The sequence below is a fragment of the Sapajus apella genome, unplaced genomic scaffold (genome assembly GCF_009761245.1).
Source record: "Sapajus apella isolate SASKATOON/1434 unplaced genomic scaffold, GSC_monkey_1.0 scaffold19, whole genome shotgun sequence".
NCBI lineage: Eukaryota > Metazoa > Chordata > Mammalia > Primates > Cebidae > Sapajus > Sapajus apella.
In genome coordinates, this window is record NW_022436959.1 from 18,708,329 (window position 1) to 18,726,293 (window position 17,965).

General features: G+C 34.6%; 1 protein-coding gene across 27 annotated transcripts in view; it reads right to left on the reverse strand.

Moving 5' to 3' along the window:
- Positions 1–17,965, reverse strand: part of HDAC9 (histone deacetylase 9) — an 898,499-nt gene that overhangs the window by 327,670 nt on the left and 552,864 nt on the right. For 21 of the 27 annotated variants that reach the window (XM_032286690.1, XM_032286700.1, XM_032286699.1 and 18 more), the window contains one exon: positions 1,268–3,882. In XM_032286690.1, coding sequence (XP_032142581.1) covers positions 3,568–3,882 — 315 coding nt within the window. In that variant the 3' untranslated portion in view covers positions 1,268–3,567. Of the gene's footprint in view, positions 1–1,267; positions 3,883–9,950; positions 10,032–17,965 lie in introns of those variants that run through there. The other 6 variants (XM_032286684.1, XM_032286683.1, XM_032286688.1 and 3 more) reach the window with 2 other exon arrangements.

The window sequence follows — 17,965 nt, forward strand, 5'->3', positions numbered from 1 at the left end:
CAGCTATTCAAAATTGTACAATTCAATTATTGAAAAAAAAAACACAAAGAAATGCCAAATTAAAAACAATACTATGTTGCCTATCTATATATCTGTTAAGTACGAGGTTTCAAAAAAAATGTTTAGTGTCTGAATTCCTTTTCAACATCCTTTGGAAAAAAGCCTAAAACAATATATAACAATTTCTAAAAGACTATCTTTCTCAGATCTATGAAAATTAACAGTCTACACTTCATCAAGCACCTTCACCAATGAGAAGGTGAATTTTTACTGCCAGAAGAAAATCTAATGATTATTTATTCCAAGAGTTTGCAAACACTATTTTTTCTGAAGAAAAGGTTTCTAATGTTAGATTAATGCTTTGTATTAAAACAGTCACCATATAACACTTCAGAAATCAGATACATACTAAAAAACATTTTTTACTTGATTTATCTAACCTCTTATTTTAGGATCTCTGTTACCAAGTTAGCCTTGTAATTTTATAGTTCAAAGGCAAATTTCAGAAAATTATAATTAGCACTAATGGTATTTCTACAATTCTGACCGTATTATCAAATTTATGGTACTATAAAATGATAATCCATTCTGTAACAGTCAATAATGACAGCTCCAGATTTCTTAGTACTCTAATGCAACACTAATGTGACTTAGAGTATGGTAGAGTTTCCTTTACTTGAATCAGGCTCCTGTTCTTCACACTGGTATTATGATAATTGTTACCATATAAGGGGAGGTCATTTAATTACTATTTTCTCTTTAAATTTATGCGTTGTCACTTTCTACTTGTACTTCAAGATCTCATTGTAATAGACATAACTATTACGATACTTGGAAAAGTATTCATTTTAATATTTATTGAGTGTTATATTCAGGAGATTATGTTGAACTTTTTAAAAATAATTTTTGAAGTTGAGCAAAGTTAGGAACTAATATCTATTTAGATGAAGTTTTATATTTAGAAGTTGGCATTTTAATTTAAATACCAAACATGATAACATATTATGAAAAAGGTCACACTGGCAAAAGGAAAATGCAACAAATTTTACAAGTGTTAGCTATTTGAAAATTTTGGATGTAAATAGCTAAAAGTCATTATTGTTGAATTTATTATTTTTAATGATATTAGATGTAACTGCTCAAAATGTGTTTATTTTCTTGTTTCAACAAAGACTGGCGATATATTTTGATATATGAGATCTAGTGTTCAAGCTTCAACTTCGATTAAATACGGCAAGTTTACACAAAGCCAAGTGTATAAAAGGGGATCTTTTAAAAAAAACTTTATTTGAGAAAGGAAGAGACTTATAACAGAAGGCAAGAAGGGAAACATACAAACAATATATTTACAACACAAAACAAGAGATCACCTTCAAGGGTGTAAATTATAATAAATACAGTAGATTTTAAAAGAGACATTTATCAATTAATTCTAAGATTATTTAAGTCCAGCTTTCCTTTTCACTGGTTCCAGGTAGTTTCTTGATTAAATTCAAAGACTATCAAATTCAAACAAATAACGTCCACCAACTGTACTGATGAAGCTCTCTCAAATGACATTATAAAAAATAGTTTTTTTGTTTGTGATTACATATCTTTGAAGTAATATTATACAAAAGTCTGCTCAGCCACATGTTCCTCCCCAAATAAAATGTATTTTAAAAGATGCACTATCCCTTTTTTATGAGATTGAAAAAAGACTTTGAAGAAAATGAATATTTATGAGATGGAAAAAATATACAATTTTATCTTAGGCATGCCATATTTTTAATGCAAAACAACTGACAAAAAGTCATTTTAATATGAAGGAATATACTAACCAAAATATGTTGGTTATAGGGAGTGTTCCTATTATAGCTATTTGTCAAATTATCAGAAGGACTTTCATTATATGGAAAAGTTTTAAACTTTCTAACTTCTAGTTATGTTAATTTAATTTGAATGGAGACTTTTTAAAAAAGGATAATGTATCTTTAGCAGTAACATTTTTAAAGAAATATTTTTAAATGTCACAGCAAAATGTAAACAACATGTGCCAATAACATACAGTTGAACAATGTCTACATTTGGCAAAACTGCTGTATCTCCTTTGAAATAGGATACTACACCTTGAAATACCTCGGATTTGGAAATATAAATATTTTAATTAAAAAAAAAAAACCTCACAAAGATTCTAGGTCAATTTGGATTATCCATATTAAAGGGGTCTTGATACAACGAACCTTTAACTAGCTTAACAAAAGTAAACCTATAAAACAAGGTAAACATATCAAAAGGGAATATGAAGGAAATGTTTCAGTGAAAAGCTTCCGTAACAATTTCCCTACTTGTGGTGTTATTTTCTTAGACAATAAATCAATTCATAGAGTGCCCTTTAAAAACAGAACGAGTAAAACACTATCCTCAGATTTTTTTTTTCCTACATTCCTCAGGACATGAATCACTTGGACTTCCTGTTTCCACAAGGCATTTCCTGTTCAGCTTTACAGAATCACTTTTCTGTAGGAGAACAGCAGGAACCTGACAAAGAACTGACTTGAATAAACAGTGTCTTCTGTTGCCTTCAAAGTTGTTTGTACTTTATAGCATCAAAGGACATAGTCCTTCTGAAGGTGCATTATGTACAAGTAAATTCTTTTGTTAAACCTATCTTGCCTAATTGTTATTTGCCAGAATGTTATGGTATATGCTTGTGTCATTATGGAATTTATACTTAAGAGATTATAGTGACAATACAAAATATGATACATCTTGATATCAGATAATATCATCCTGTTACTGTGTTTTTTGCAATTGTAGATACAGTACTGTATCTGATTGGACCATAATGCTGCACATAACTTCTCACCAACATTTGCATCTGCTTCATTTGCTCTTTTTTGACAGACAATGTCATCAAATTACACAAAATAAAAGTAAAATGAGCAGTGCTATGTGAGACATAATCTAATATTTAAAGTAGTGCTGCAATTTGCATCTATAGATTTAAAACCACCTGTATTCCTAATATGTTCAATTGCAACCTACACAATAATCTAGGACTATTAGCATGGAAACCAGAACATTTCTACTTAACTAAAAAAAGAGAGGAAGGAAAGGGCAGACTACTTTTAACAGTGTTCAAGACTGTAGTATGATACAATATGTACAGTGATGTGAAAATTGAATTCTACATGTTCAAAAAAAATCAAAAACTAATTGAATGCTTCATTGATCAGACTGGGAGACTATCCAGCAGTCACTGATCTCAACACATAAACTAAAAATAACAGTGAATTCATTTTCCTTGAAGTAATTGGTGTAGCAGGCTTTGGGATAAATTTAAAGCCTATTAATTGCTTGGATATTATGTATCATAATTTTAGTGTAACAGGTATCTCCTTACCAGTGGATTTTCAGTAAAACTCTGATACCTACATAGAGATCAGTAATATAGAGAGACCTCTATATAGATACATACATATATCTGCATTAGTTCGAACCCTTAAACACTGAACTCAAATCATTCAGAAATATAAACTGATAGGAAATCATATCCATTTACCAAAACCATAATGCATTTCATGTTCAGATAATGACTTTAATTACAAATCCTGGAGCTAAATCTTTGCCTATTACCTGTTGCATAAAAGCAGCCTGCTCCCCAGATTCCATTTCCTGGATCTGAGCATCTTCATCACTGTCCACTGGTTCCTCCTTGACCTTCACTGCCCCAACTTGTCCCACTGTGTCATCCACACAAGCACTGCTGTCGCTCCTAGTGCTGTTGCCACTAGAGGGCGCTCTGTCTTCCTGCATCGCCTGGTCCCCCTGAAGCTCTTCCTCTGCTTCCTCAAGGTGACTGCCTGGTTGCTTCAGTTGTTCAATAGATTTCGAAAGCAGCTAGAAGAGAGTGTTCAGGGGTTCAAAATTCAATAGTTCTTGATGGTAACAGAGAAGAAAATCACACTTTGATTTCTAATAACTCATACACTGTGATTTCTAATCATTGAACGTAAATTTCAGAATGAACTTGTAGGCAACAAGCTTCCTCAGTAATACTAAATCTGAAGTAGTACCATCATCCCATATTGTACGTCTGGTAGGCAGGGAATAAGGTCTTTAAGTGTTGGTTTTTTTTTTTTCTTAATGGATCACTCTTTAATGCAGTTAGAACACGGTGTAGAAAAAGTTAAACTTTTTTTTCCATGGAAAAAAAGTTCCATGGAAATCCTGAAACTTTCAAAAGGACAGGTTTTGAAAGCTGAACCAGGTAATAATACTTTTCTCAAAAGATAAAAGGGGGTAATAAAAAAGCATTGTCAATATCATTTTTCAACAAATGTTAAATGCTATAAAAGCCAGAATACAAATGCTCATAGTCTTTGTCTATCTAATTTTCTTGTACCTATACAGAGTAATCATAGTCAAATGATAAAGCGCCTTCTTATATCTATTTGTAGGACACAGAAATACTCATTTTGATATTCTGAACTTAAAAAGGTATTTGTTTTTTTTAAATTTAACAAAATGTTTTATGACAGACTCAATGGAAATTAAATAATAGAAAATAAGGAAATTAATTTAAAAATCATTATTTATTTATTTTATAAATTAGATTGAACCCAACCTTCAGAAGTCAATCAATTAACTGCTTACTGATTTTAAAAGTTAACTGACAATATGTTTAACTTAAACAATAGCAAAATATCATAAGATGAAAGCTTAATAAATGTGGAAAAAGTTTTAAGATTATTTCACCTTACATTGGCCATTTGTTTTATTTGACAATGGCCCTGTGGACTAAATCAACTGTAGATCTTAAACTGTGTTTTTAAGAGTTGCTAGTTTTCTGCTAAGTCAGTGTCTATGTAAGCAACATGCCAATTATTGTAATAACTAGCAGCACACTTACAATACTAGCACCATAAACATGAATGCAGATTTTTATTTGTCAAATTCATGCTTACCTCCTACTCACACATAATTACAAAATATGTGTTTTAAAATGTGAATACTTAAGTACTCAGACTTTGATGGACACCTCAGCATCTTTAGGCTTACAGACTTTTCTGCAGTCCATACAACCTCAAATGGCCCTGAACACACTAACAAAGCCCTTCACTTTCACTACAGGTAGATTTATTAGGGGTTTTCATTCATTTTTCCAACAAATATTTACTGAGTGCCAACTATGTTCAAGACACCATGCTAAGCATTAGAAAAATAGCCACTGCTCTGCCCTCATGGAGCTTATAGTGAGTGTCTAAAAAAGGCATCCGATACTTATTCTCATTTTGAAGTGTGCTAAATGCTTTGAAAAAAGAAACACAAGGTGTTGCAAAAGCATATAACGCTTGGCATAGCAGTGGAAATGGGGATTGTTAAGAAAGTCAGGCTGAGGAAGTGTTATGTTTAGGTTTAGACACAAAGGATGAAGGATAGAAAGGAGTTAGTTACTTGTGAGAGGGGTGAGAAGCAGGGGTGGAAATAAGAGTGGAAAGCATTTCTGGTAGAAGGCAGGGTGTGTGGGGATCTTGGATTGGAAAAGGAGACCAAAAGGCTAGTGAAGTTTGAGAAACAGAGTAAAGTGCTGAAAGATACTGTTAAAGAGCATCATACAATTTGTAATATATTTTGGTGAAGAGTAAGAATCTAGAGAAATATAATATAACTTAGGAAAAACACATATAAGACCTAAATATCATCAAGCATAAATCAGACATGATCAAGCTAAGAAAACATATATATCAAACAAAACTCATATCAAAATGAAGAAATTTGAATATGAATTTTCTTTGTGCCTACCATCTAACAGCCACTGTTACTGGGCAGTCAGGAGAAGGAGGACATTCATTTCATAGTGGTTTAGATGACTTTAAGTATATTTTAGGAAACTATTTGCAGGACTTTTGTCCCAATTCTGAGTACTAATAAGCTCTTCTTGTCTTTAATACATAATACTTTGGACACTGCTGAGATTCTGGAGAAAAAAGACAATATAATCATCCTAAATTTTGACTACAAAGTTGTAGGATCCCGTTTAGTTAGCTGTTTAAGAGAGAATATGCAACAAGCATAGAAAAGAAGCAAGGTATTAAAGAAAAATTCCTAGTTTTGGCTGGGATGTCAAGAATAATAACACCGGGTAACAAATATCCATTCATTATTCGGAGAGCAAGAGGAACTATCAGTCAGTGCTGCAACCCTTACTCATACCTCTGACTACAAATAACAGCAGGTGAAGGGAGCTTGTGGGGAAAAGGGATTTATGTGAGAAAAGATATTAGCCAGGTGAAGGAGGCTGCAGGCGCCCATGAGAGAAACTATCTGTAAGAGGACTGGACAAATGCTCACTGAGCTGTAGAAACTCTCCCTCTCACTGACATATCATAGCTGAAAAGTTAATGGGAAATTGCTCAGTACAGCTGGTGGACCAATGATACTAAGGGGTCAAGTAGGTACCTAGAGAGGTGTTCAAAAGATCTGCCAGTAAGTGCCTCTTGAGCATGGCAGAAGAACTATATGGGATGTGTGGTCATGGAATAGGAACTGAGTGCTGGATCAAAGGTAAGCCAGAGAGCCAGTGTCCAGGAAATGCCATGTCAGAAGTCCCTGCTTACTGGGGAAAGTGAGGTGGGAATGAGGGGACATGACTTTGAACCCTAGCTAGCTTCTGGATGTCTGACATTACAGGAAATAGTAACTAAGAGGAAGGCACAAATATCACCCACCAAGTAAAATGACTCTTCTGTTGTGATTCTTCTCCTTCCTATCCCTGGCCACATCATGGCCTCTCAGTGTCTTCGCCTCCTAACCTCCAATGGTCTTGTCCTCCACTCTACCTCATTTCCCAACATTATGACCTTACTTAGTGAGTTCTGATCTTTATCAGTAACACTACATTCCTCTAAATCTCAATTTCAAACATCATTCCTTTCTACTGGCTCATCCTCAGAATATTCTGATCACAAACATTCCTCATTCTAGTGGGTTTTCCAAGCCACATTCTCGCTACATATTGTCCCCTTCATTTGCTAACTTCCCTTCTTGATGGACTAGGTTCCACACTTCATCATTAAAAACCACTCATTTATATTACCATCAGTGCTCCTACCCCTTTCAGTATGGGTTTCACTGGACAAATAAGACTTCTAACCTTGGTCAACACTAAATTTCTGCTAAACCCAAGCAGCTGAATGAGCTAGGAAAGAAACAAATTATGATCATGCTGAGTGTTCTCCAAATTCATGACTACACCCTCCAATGAGGTCTCAGTGCTGCCTGGCAACCCTATTCCACTTTTCTAGTTAATTTACTCTCACTATTTCATACTACATCCCCTGCCTTCAAATCTCTAACATTCCCCCCTTTTCCTCACTCCCTGATGACACCTTTGCGTCTCATCTCATTTAAAAAATGGAAGCATCAGAAAAGAAACAGCCTCCTGCTACCAGTACATTTATTAAGCAATCCCATCCCCCTCTCCTGCTGTTACAGTGAATGAAATGTCTATACTCCTATCTCCGTCAACTCCTTGGCTTATACCCTGGATCCCTTCCACTCCTGCAATTATCCACTCTGCCCTCCATCACACATATCCCCTCTCTCCTGAAATGTCCTCACCAGTATACTTTCAGCAATGTCATCCATCTTAAATAAAACTTTCCTTGACCTCCTCCCCAACCCACACCATTCCATACCTCTCTTCACAATCAAACTCCTTGAGTTATCACTTTTCACTGTCTTCATTTCTCTATTCACATTCTCTTTAGAATCCAGCCAACTAGGCTTTCCTCCACACCATTTAACCAAAATGTCTTGTTAAGGTCAATAATGACCGCAGTGATGCCAAATCCAGGGGCCATTTAAATATGATATTAATAGGTGGCAGCAAAGAGGAAGGATTTTGGAAAGGGAAATAAGACAAAAATCATAGCAGTTTTGAAAATAAGAGACTGTTATTACTGTTGCAGCCAAAGACCAGACAAACTGAGTGTTAATTTACTAGAATATAACTTTCCATAATTAGCAAGTTAGAGAAAACCTCTAATACTAACATAACCCTGAGTTTTCATGGAAACTATCATATGTACATTTTTTTTTTTTTTTGAGACAGATTCTTGCTCTGTCACCAGGCTGGACTGCAGTGGCATGATGTCGGCTCACTGCAACCTCCGCTTTTTCCGAGAGCAGAATTCCTTCATAGTTGGTAAAAGAAATGTTTCTTGACATAAACAGTAACTTGTGAGTAGAAATCACATAGATATAAAATGCTGAACTTGAAAATCATCTAATAAACATTCTTAAAAATGCTTATTTTTTTAAAGAAGGAATCATGTGCCCAAAAAAGACAAGCCATCTCTAAGATTGCAAAATATGAATTTGTGAGTTTTAAAAAAAGAGTAGAAACTTATAACTTTTTATACCAACCGCTCTACTCCACATTTTGCTCTGATACAGCTATATGTTCTGATGACAACTGGATTAATATAAAGAATTTCAATCTCTCCCCTGAGCTCCAAACTTGCATAGTTAGCTGCTTACTTAACTTTCTTAAATCTAGAATATCTAATAGATATCATAACATTAAATACCTCAAAGATAACTTTATTCCCATCTAACCCAAATGTATTGATCATCCAATCATTCTCATTTGAGTAAACAGCTTTACCCAACTGTAATGAGCCAAATATTTGGGATTTATCCTTGTTTCTATATCACTCATCTTTTTCATTTAATTTGTGAGCAAGCCCTGGCAATTCAACCTCCAAAAATAAAGCCTTTATCCTGACATGTTTCTCCATTTAAACTGCTATCACTGTGCTCCTAAATACCATAATTTTCACCCTAAACTACCCAAAGGCCCTACTCTGGTGTCCCTGATGGCCCCCTTGGCCTTCAACAGTACTATCTCTTACAGTAGCTCTAATAATTCTTTTTAACGTATAATTTTAGTAACATTAACTCTTTGCTTAGAATCTCCCACTGACTTCCTATTAATAAACTTCAAACGTCTTACTGTGGTCCACAGACTTTCTACAACCTGGTCCCACTGACTTATCTGATCTTGGTTAGGACCTTGTCTTTTATTTTTCATATCCTCCAGCCACCCTGGCCTCTGTTTGCTCACCCACAAGGCCTGAGTCTATGCTGTGCTCTCTCTACTCCCTCAAATCTTGACATGACTGACTGGCTCCTTCTTATCATATTTTACCTCTGTTATTATCTCACTCATATACATTCTTTAGAGTCCTTATTATTGTCTAGCATATCGCTATCTTTGTTTGCAATATAGTTCTCTCTCCGACTATGATATAAATCTCATAGGGCATGAGCTTTATGTTTTTAATCATTTTATATCCCAGTACCTAATACCTTACATGACACCTAGTTGGAGCTTCATAGGTTTCTGGAAAAATTATTAATGCTTAGTAACAATGCTTTGACACTTTTCTCCTAAGTTATAAAACAAAATCAATGTCTACAGGAGCAGTAACTACCCCCTTTTCATCTTCTCTAAAATAAAATATGCTCTTTGTAAAGATTCACAAAATAAAATAAGACAAATTGGACATCTGGAACCAGTGTTGCAAAATATAAATGCAGAGAGGGAGTTAATCTACACTTGTTATTTTAGGTATCTAAGGCTTTTTTTGTTTGAACAGTCAAATTTGTCAGAGTGGAAAAATTTTCAATTAACTTCAGCAAGGAAAATTTACAAACAAAAGTCAAAGAGAAATTCTTGCCTGCCAGATTTGAATTATTTTCTATATTTAAAATAAAAAGTTACTTAGTGCTATTTGTAAATTTCCAACTATTTACTAGGAAAGAGAGAGTTTGGAATTTGTTGTTTTCTACGTGTTTCTCAACTACAAATATGACCACTGCAAAGCTGGTATGGGCTAACCCTTTTCTAATTTGTACTGCCACTGAGTGCCTTCAGATGTAGTAAGGAGATGTCTGCTTACTCTCAGTGGGGTGGCAGGGTGTCTCTTTGGTTGAACATCTGGAGGTGATCCCCTAGCAAAGTCGAGCTGTTGCCTTGCTGGCTAGAAAACAGAAGACAAAACATCTGTGGGACAGATAAATGTGCAACCCTGTGTGAATCTCTGCTGAGGCCTCATCTGTAAAACATACTGTGTGCCACTCGTCTGACACCAGGTGAGTTACTTTGGTGGGGAACCCAGCAGAGATGAAGAAGAGGGCAGCTGCACAGCTTCTCCTTTGCTTTTTGTCTGTGCCCATACTCATCTGTCAGGCTGTCTCTCTATTCTCCATGCTACTGTACAACAATTGTGCCCACCACTAAGCATGCCATGAGCAATCTATAACCATTCTGGGTTTGTAACACACACCATGCACTTATATATACTCAAATGGATGTTCTGTGCATCAGATAGCATGGTAATTTATCCAAATTTTGAACATCTTCAAGGATTACAACTAAACTTCAATTCTTATCAATCCCTGCTCAGGTCATAATTATAGCAAATCCAAAATTTCAGTGTCTAATATTTCATGTTTAATATCACATATTCTACTGGCACAAATGAAAAATTCATCAAATAGTATTTAAAGACTATATCACTAATCTTCACACGTTAGCACTTCAAGTTCACTTCTATGTGAGTTACATTATTTGATATAAGTCTATAAGTCACTATAAGCATAAGTAATTTTAAATAAAATATGCTTAAATTCTGTAATTTTAATGTTTCCCACAGAAATCCTTTGCATCACAACAAATATCATTAGATACAAAATATCAACGTAAGAACAGGATCGTATAAAGAGTAAATCGGTTCCTTAGACATCTGATTTTCTGACATTGTCAACATACCATTAAATCCAAGTGTTTGAATATGATTATTAAACTATGCAAAATGACCTTCAATGAAACTCATCACTTGCTTACTTTGCCTCAGATTTTAAGACAGATTGTCCTTGAGGAATGGCAATAGCACAAATTGTTGTTGTTTTCCTTTTGTTTTTTTCTTTTAAATACATGTAATATTCTTCCTTGGGAAGACAAAACCTTTCCCTTAAGCTCCAAGGAAACTAGATTTAAAAATAATGATAAAATTCAGTCTCAATTCACAAATAGATTAGGTATGGACCAACTGTTCTCAAAAACAACATGCAGAGCTTGGAGGGCTTTCAAATTGAGAGGTCTACTTGGAGTAGAACTCCAACCTCAAGCCAAAATAATATTCCATGTCATTTCGCTTCTGTGCATTTTAGAGAAATAATCAGATGAACCAAAATTAACAAGAAGAAAGATTTTCTAAATATTGGTTCATTATGCATACAAATTGAAGTCTAAAAGGAAAAATGCCATTTCTAAGCCCTAGTATAAAGCTTCAGAATTAATCTAAGCACCAAGTGAATTTTTAATAAATACTGATTCATCCTTTAACTCTAAATGATTGTCCCAAACCATGCCTGCAACTAATTTTTTTTTCCTCCTTGGCTCTCAAAACTTCCCAATATTTCAGTAACTTCAGTAAGTATTCCCTTTTGGGAAGGAAACCAAAGGTTTGTTCCAACTAGTTTGAGAACATTGCCCACTCATTTTTTCACTCTTCCAACAATTTTTTATTGAGCATTTACTACATGCCAGGCCTTGGGAAGAGAATGGTCAATCAAGCAAGATCCAAGCACACAGTAGGGGAGGCAGAAAATTAGCAACTGAAAAATGAAGTGATAGGGAATGATGGAGGAAGGTAAGCAGGTGAGTATTGGATGGGCAATAAAAGCCCCTCTGAAGAGGTGAGATATGAGCTTAGACAGACCCCCAAAACACCATCAAACCATGAGAAGACCTGGAGGTTGAGCTTTCCATACAAAACAGTGGCTGCTGCAACTCCTGGAGGTGAAATGAGATTCCCCAAAGATACGAGAGGGGGCCAGTGTGGCTGGAGCTCAGAGAGTGAGGGAAGGGAGTAGGAGATGAAGGCAGGGGGAGGAGGCAAGAATCAGATCATGACATCCTTGCAGGCCAGTAAACGTGTTTGGATTTTATCCTACAAACAAGAAGGAACAACTAGGGTATTTTAACCATAATATGATTTTGTTTGCATTTAGAAATGATCATTTTGGCTGCTATGGAAGACTGGATTTATGGAGGCAAAGGTAGAAATGGATAGACTGAATTTTCAAAACATACAATCTTCAGCAAGAGTGTGGAATTCTTAAATAAGATTTCTTGATTGGGGGTGGAGGAGCAGTATTCTTAACTAGGACACAAATAAGCAGTTTTCCTTTCTTTCATAGCACTGCATCATTTCGTGTCCTTTAAAAATTACGTAACAGGATTTTTTTCCCTGATAATTTTTAGGATCTTCAGTTGACACTATAGTTTCTGCTCAAGTTTTCCTCCTTTTCTGCTTAAGAGTAGAAAATAGAGGCACAGTGAGGAAAGACATCCTTGTTTTCTTTGCTGATCATTGATGGTTTTGGAGTGGGTCTCAAAATAGACAATCTAAAACCAGTGAATCACTCTCTCCCAACTCATAAACATCTCCCTTCCCCCCATTGATCAATTCCTTACTTCGGTAAACTGGAAAGCAGGGCAAGCCCAATTAAGCACAGTGATCAACAAAGGAAACAATCAGCAAAATGAGAAGACAACTCACAGGATGGGAGAAAATATTTGTGAATTACCCCTCTGACAAGGGATTAATAACCAGGATATATGTGGAACTCAAACAACTCAATAGGGAAAAAAATCTAATAATCTGATTTTAAAATGGGCAAAAGATCTGAATGGCCATTTCTCAAAAAAAAGACATAAGAATGTCCAACACTTTATGAAAAAATGTTGAACATTATTAACCATCAGAGAAATGAAAATCAAAATTACAATGAGACATCATCTCACCCCGCTTAAAATGCTTTTATCCAAAATATGGACAGTAATGAATGCAGGTGAGCAAGTGGAGAAAGGGGAACCCTCATAAGCTGTTGGTGGAAATGTAAATTAGTACAGCCACTATGGAGAACAGTCTAGAGCTTCCTCAAAAACCTAAAAGTAGAACTACCATATGATCCAGCAATCCTACTGCTAGGTATATACCTAAAAGAAAAGAAATCAGTGTATCAAAGAGATACCTGCACTCCCATGTTTGTCACAGCACTGCTCACAACAGCCAAGATTTGGAAGAATATAAATATTGTGTAAGATTTCAGTAGTGCTTACCATGTTTACAAAGCACTTTCAGATACGTTCTCTCATACAATCGTCTATATAAACCTCTAAAATCTGCCAATTATGGAATTATTAAACAAAAAGGTTAAATATCTTGACCAATCTTGCAAAACAAATAATTGTGCAAGACCGCAGAAACTTCTCCTGAAAAATCTATAAAGCATTATAGATTTGCAATTACATGAGCTATGCATTTTATAGAATCATATTTGATTATAATGATCTGTTTACAGGTCTTTGAGTGACTTAGGGGAAAGAACATGCCTTCTTTATTTTCATTTCCAGAATGAAGTATAATGGTTGTTAATAGATAAGTCTTTGTGGAACATCATCAATTATTCCATAACTGGAGACTATTGTAGTAGTTTATATTGCTAGCTGATACAACTAGGTTAATAGCAAGAGAGTAGCAGTACATTTAGTTTAAGAGATCATAGCTCTGGATGCAATTCTGCCTGCAGGAAGGGGAGTACTCTAGACCAGATGACATTTCAGGGTTACTATATTTCCTGATTTCATAAGTAGTTAGAAGAACAACTGAAAAATATAGGAAAAGAAGAACTAAAACCAGAAACTTGCAAGCTACCAAAATATGTAAAAAAAAAAAAAAAAAAAAAAACTGCTACCCACTGGCAGTTTTCATGTCTACAAATCACTTAACTATATTAAAAATTCCTTAGCAAGACTTAATTTTTTCATTCTGTCACATGAAACTACTTGTCAAGGTTAGGAAACAACCAGATTATTTAGCTTCCCTTTCCCTTTGAACTGCCTAGAGTCAACATCAGTCCAACAACTCACGTGGTTTAATTCCCCAGATATTTTTCATCCCCCTCTTTTCTCACCTCATAGTTATGTCAAACTATTGTTTTTCTCATTCAATAAAAGCGTCTCTGACTAGATTAACAGTGCAGAGTGAAAAGGAAAGGTCTAGGTCCCTTCCCATGGTCTCCAAGTTATGAAAGCAGCACTGCGAATGTTTATGAATGTTGCACATTAATCCACTGAAATGGTCATTTAGTTTCATTTCCAAACAGAGGATTTCATCACATCTAATAATAAAAAGCCACTTTCTGTATATTATAAACCATCAACTTGTGATTATTTAGTGAAATACATCTTTATAAATTCCTTGTGATGATATAAGCTGGTATTGTATAAGTTGATTTTTGCGGAGACCATTACATATTTAAAAGAATCTATTTATATTGGACCAGTTAACTCAAAATAACATCGATTTAAGGGTAAAGTCAAAGTTTCTTTTATAAACCTCTATAGATACATAAATAATCTAGGAAGCTTTTTACTGTTATAAAATTAAGACTGCCTTTCATTGCTTGCTAAAGTTTTTGGACATACTATCCATGTAAAGGGCAAAATGTAATCCTAAATTGGTGATTAAAAGACCCTGCATGGAAACAAGCTGTCAAATGGATGGAGAGAAATTAAACCTGACAACAGTAATGCCTACTTTCCTAAATGAAAGCCCAGTTCAAGTTTCTACTCATCCATTTTTCAAAACTTAAGGCATTTTCCAAACCACCCATAGATGAGATGCCAACATCTGCATTTCAGTTGAACCTGATGAAGTCAGTAACTTCCAGCTTCAGGCTTGCCCAGAACTTCTGTGAGAAAATGTTTCTCCAATCTAAAACAATGGCAATGTGACAACATGTGAGAAAGGAATGAAGTGTGGCCTGGCTGTAGTTGGCTTTGTATTGCATTCACTCTGCACCGTTTGGGAAACCTTATAATTCAACAGGATATCTGAAAGTCTCACCATCAGGTCCACATACAAAGACTGCCAAGTGAGTAAATGGAAGGAGGGCAATGTGTGGAAAGTTGGGAAGCAAGGTTGGGAAAGGGGATTTCTTCATACTGGCAAATCTAAAGCAGTACAAAAGAAAAATAAGATTACCCCCCCCCTTTTTTTTTAATGTTCGTTTGTTTGCCTTGCTTTTAATTGTGAATCTCCTACTTTTAGATAAGAATAAAATTAGGAAATGCTGGTTTCCTGGACTGAAATTTTAAGCACAAAAGGTTCAGGACAGGCTTTCGTGTCACAAAACCTATGTCAGGATTCCAGCTCTGCACTAGCCCTACCACCTTGCTCAACCTACTTCAACCCTGTAAATTTAATTTCCTTGAACTAAAAAAGAGTGAGTTGTTAAGGCTGAAGGGATAATATACATAAGAATGCTGGTATGGAGTTCATCTCATCGTATGTCTTCCATATAAGAGAGAGCCGATAGTGTTTAAATGACCACTACTCTCAAGGTATCAATGGAGAAGGTGCTGAGAAGATGCACAGTGCCTAAAATAAGGGGAGGAGGAGGTACACTAGAAGAGACAGGTACATCAAAAGTCACAAGTGGGTAAATGGCCCTTGTCTCATTATACTTTTAATTATACATTTAATTTGCTCACAAGTAAGCCATGGATAGAATTACATTAGAATACAGCTAATATAAAGAATCTGTTTGTTTTTTGAGAATATGAAATATAACTTTAAAAATGTAAGCTTTTTGGAATATATACACCTGTAAAGAATTGTTCTTCTAATTAATTTCCTTCTCAATATATATATATTTTTCAATAGTGCGCAAAATAGTTCTACATTATAACTGCCTTCAGGGACACTTTACAAGAAACACATTAACACACACACACACATACACATGCTATGTTTGTATGTGACCACAGGCATGAAAGAATATACTCTCTAAGGTTGCTGTGGATGGACAGTTGGGGACAGGGAATGGGTATAAATCATAAGGATTTCAGAGAATATATAACATTCATGTTAGCAAATTATGTCAGAAAAGGAATAAAACAGATACTACTCAAACAGTCAAATTTTTTTCCAAAAACTAATGAAAGCTCCCCATTTGTTCAGATCCGGCATTTGAGCCTAATTATACTCATGCCTTGCTTGTCAGAACACAGCATCTACCTGTTTTAATAAGGCCAACACAGGACATCTGCTTGACCTCACATTTACTGGTCTTGTCTTAGATATATTTTTATTATGATAAAATACCACTCATGTAAAAATGCCTAAGTATCACAGTAATAAATATAAAATAAATACTTATATCTAGACTGAACCTTGGCATATATAAGATATCATCTCATGATTTATGTGAGTTTTTAAAAAAGTGTTGGCTGATAGCCAGTCACAGGAATGCAAAAGATATTTATCACAGAGCATATAAGAAAGAGAAAAGGCAAGCAAGAAAGAAAAATAAAGGGAGTGAGATATAATAAGAATAAGATAACTCAGAGAAGTAACTAAACTCAGTTTTATTTTCTTAAAGTCAACAGTTTTCTTCCTCGTGTCTTGTTTCTTAATACTTAACACACTGTATTACTGTTTGTTTGAATAATTCACTCCCTCCGCCCCATACTATAAGCTCCATGAGGACACTGAAGGTTGTTTTGTTAGTCTTAAAACTGTGTCTGTCCAAACATTCAATGATTTGTTTAATGCATCCATATATAGATTAATAATTCATTAAAGTGAGTGCTAAACAAAGTACGAATTTTCTTAAAATTTCTGTTCTTGTGGATTTAATGGAATGAATATGAAAAACATAGACATTAATAAAGGTATTAATATTCTAGTTAAAACAGAAACTGTTAGGCATGAATCGGTGCTATTCTATTAATATTATAACAGATAAATAAAGAATAATATTGTCATAGGGATGGGGCATGGCAGAGATCTACGTCAAATTACCTTACAACAAAAATGCCCAAAGAGATTTTGAAAAATTTCTGTATATCCTTCAAACATTGAAGTGACTAGAGATTTGCCCTTTTATTTTCTAGGCAGTGTTAGAATACTTCTGAAAAATCATCAATATGTCTAAACAATTTTTATGTATTCTGTTTTAATCAATCACAGTTTTATTTTACCACACACACAAAAAAATCCTGTGGTAATATTTAAACTTGAAACGGGCTCAGGAGAAAACTGCCAAAACCTTATTACTTTTTGTTTGCTATTTTGTATTTGAGGGAAGTTCTACCTTAGAAACTTTTTTTCTCCAATGAGAAAAACAAGGTGTACTGGCAAAAGCAGCAGTCTTCTCTTGATGCTCGTACAAAGAAACTTGATTTTTTTAAAAGGTTCTTCTACGGTATTGGGGAAAAATGACATAAATGAATGTGCAATGACATCATTGCACAAAAACATTAACACCCCGTATATGAGCAACAGAAATTCTTTAATGCATTTCTGATTTTTAAAATCTCAGAAAATAAAACAACATATGTTGTAAGCCCTGATTTTGTTATAATTAAACTTCTTAAAACACTTTCATGAAAAATAGAACATTCAAACTCATGAGCAGAAATAAATCATTTTGACCGGGTTTCCTCTCCAGCCTAGCACTCTCCTTTCTGACTTCCCCATTATTTACTGTTTTTTGTTTGTTTGTTTGTTTCCAGGGATGTTTCTGCTAAGCCTTTGAGCACTTACACCATAACTATATGAGGCAAATAATCTTAGAACATACAATATCCTACAAATATCCCAAATATGACATTAAAGTATAATGCAACAGGTAGATAAATTATTTTGTATAAAAACAGTTACACTGTATAGTTATATTGAACATGAATATTTTATAAACACACTAAAATAATACAAGATATGAAAAACTCTTTCAAAGTTAATAAGTTAATCACTGCATCAACTGTGCCCCTAAAACTACAGCTTTGCTTCTAATTCTTTTGAAGATTATTAGCAATTCAAACATATTACTACAAATT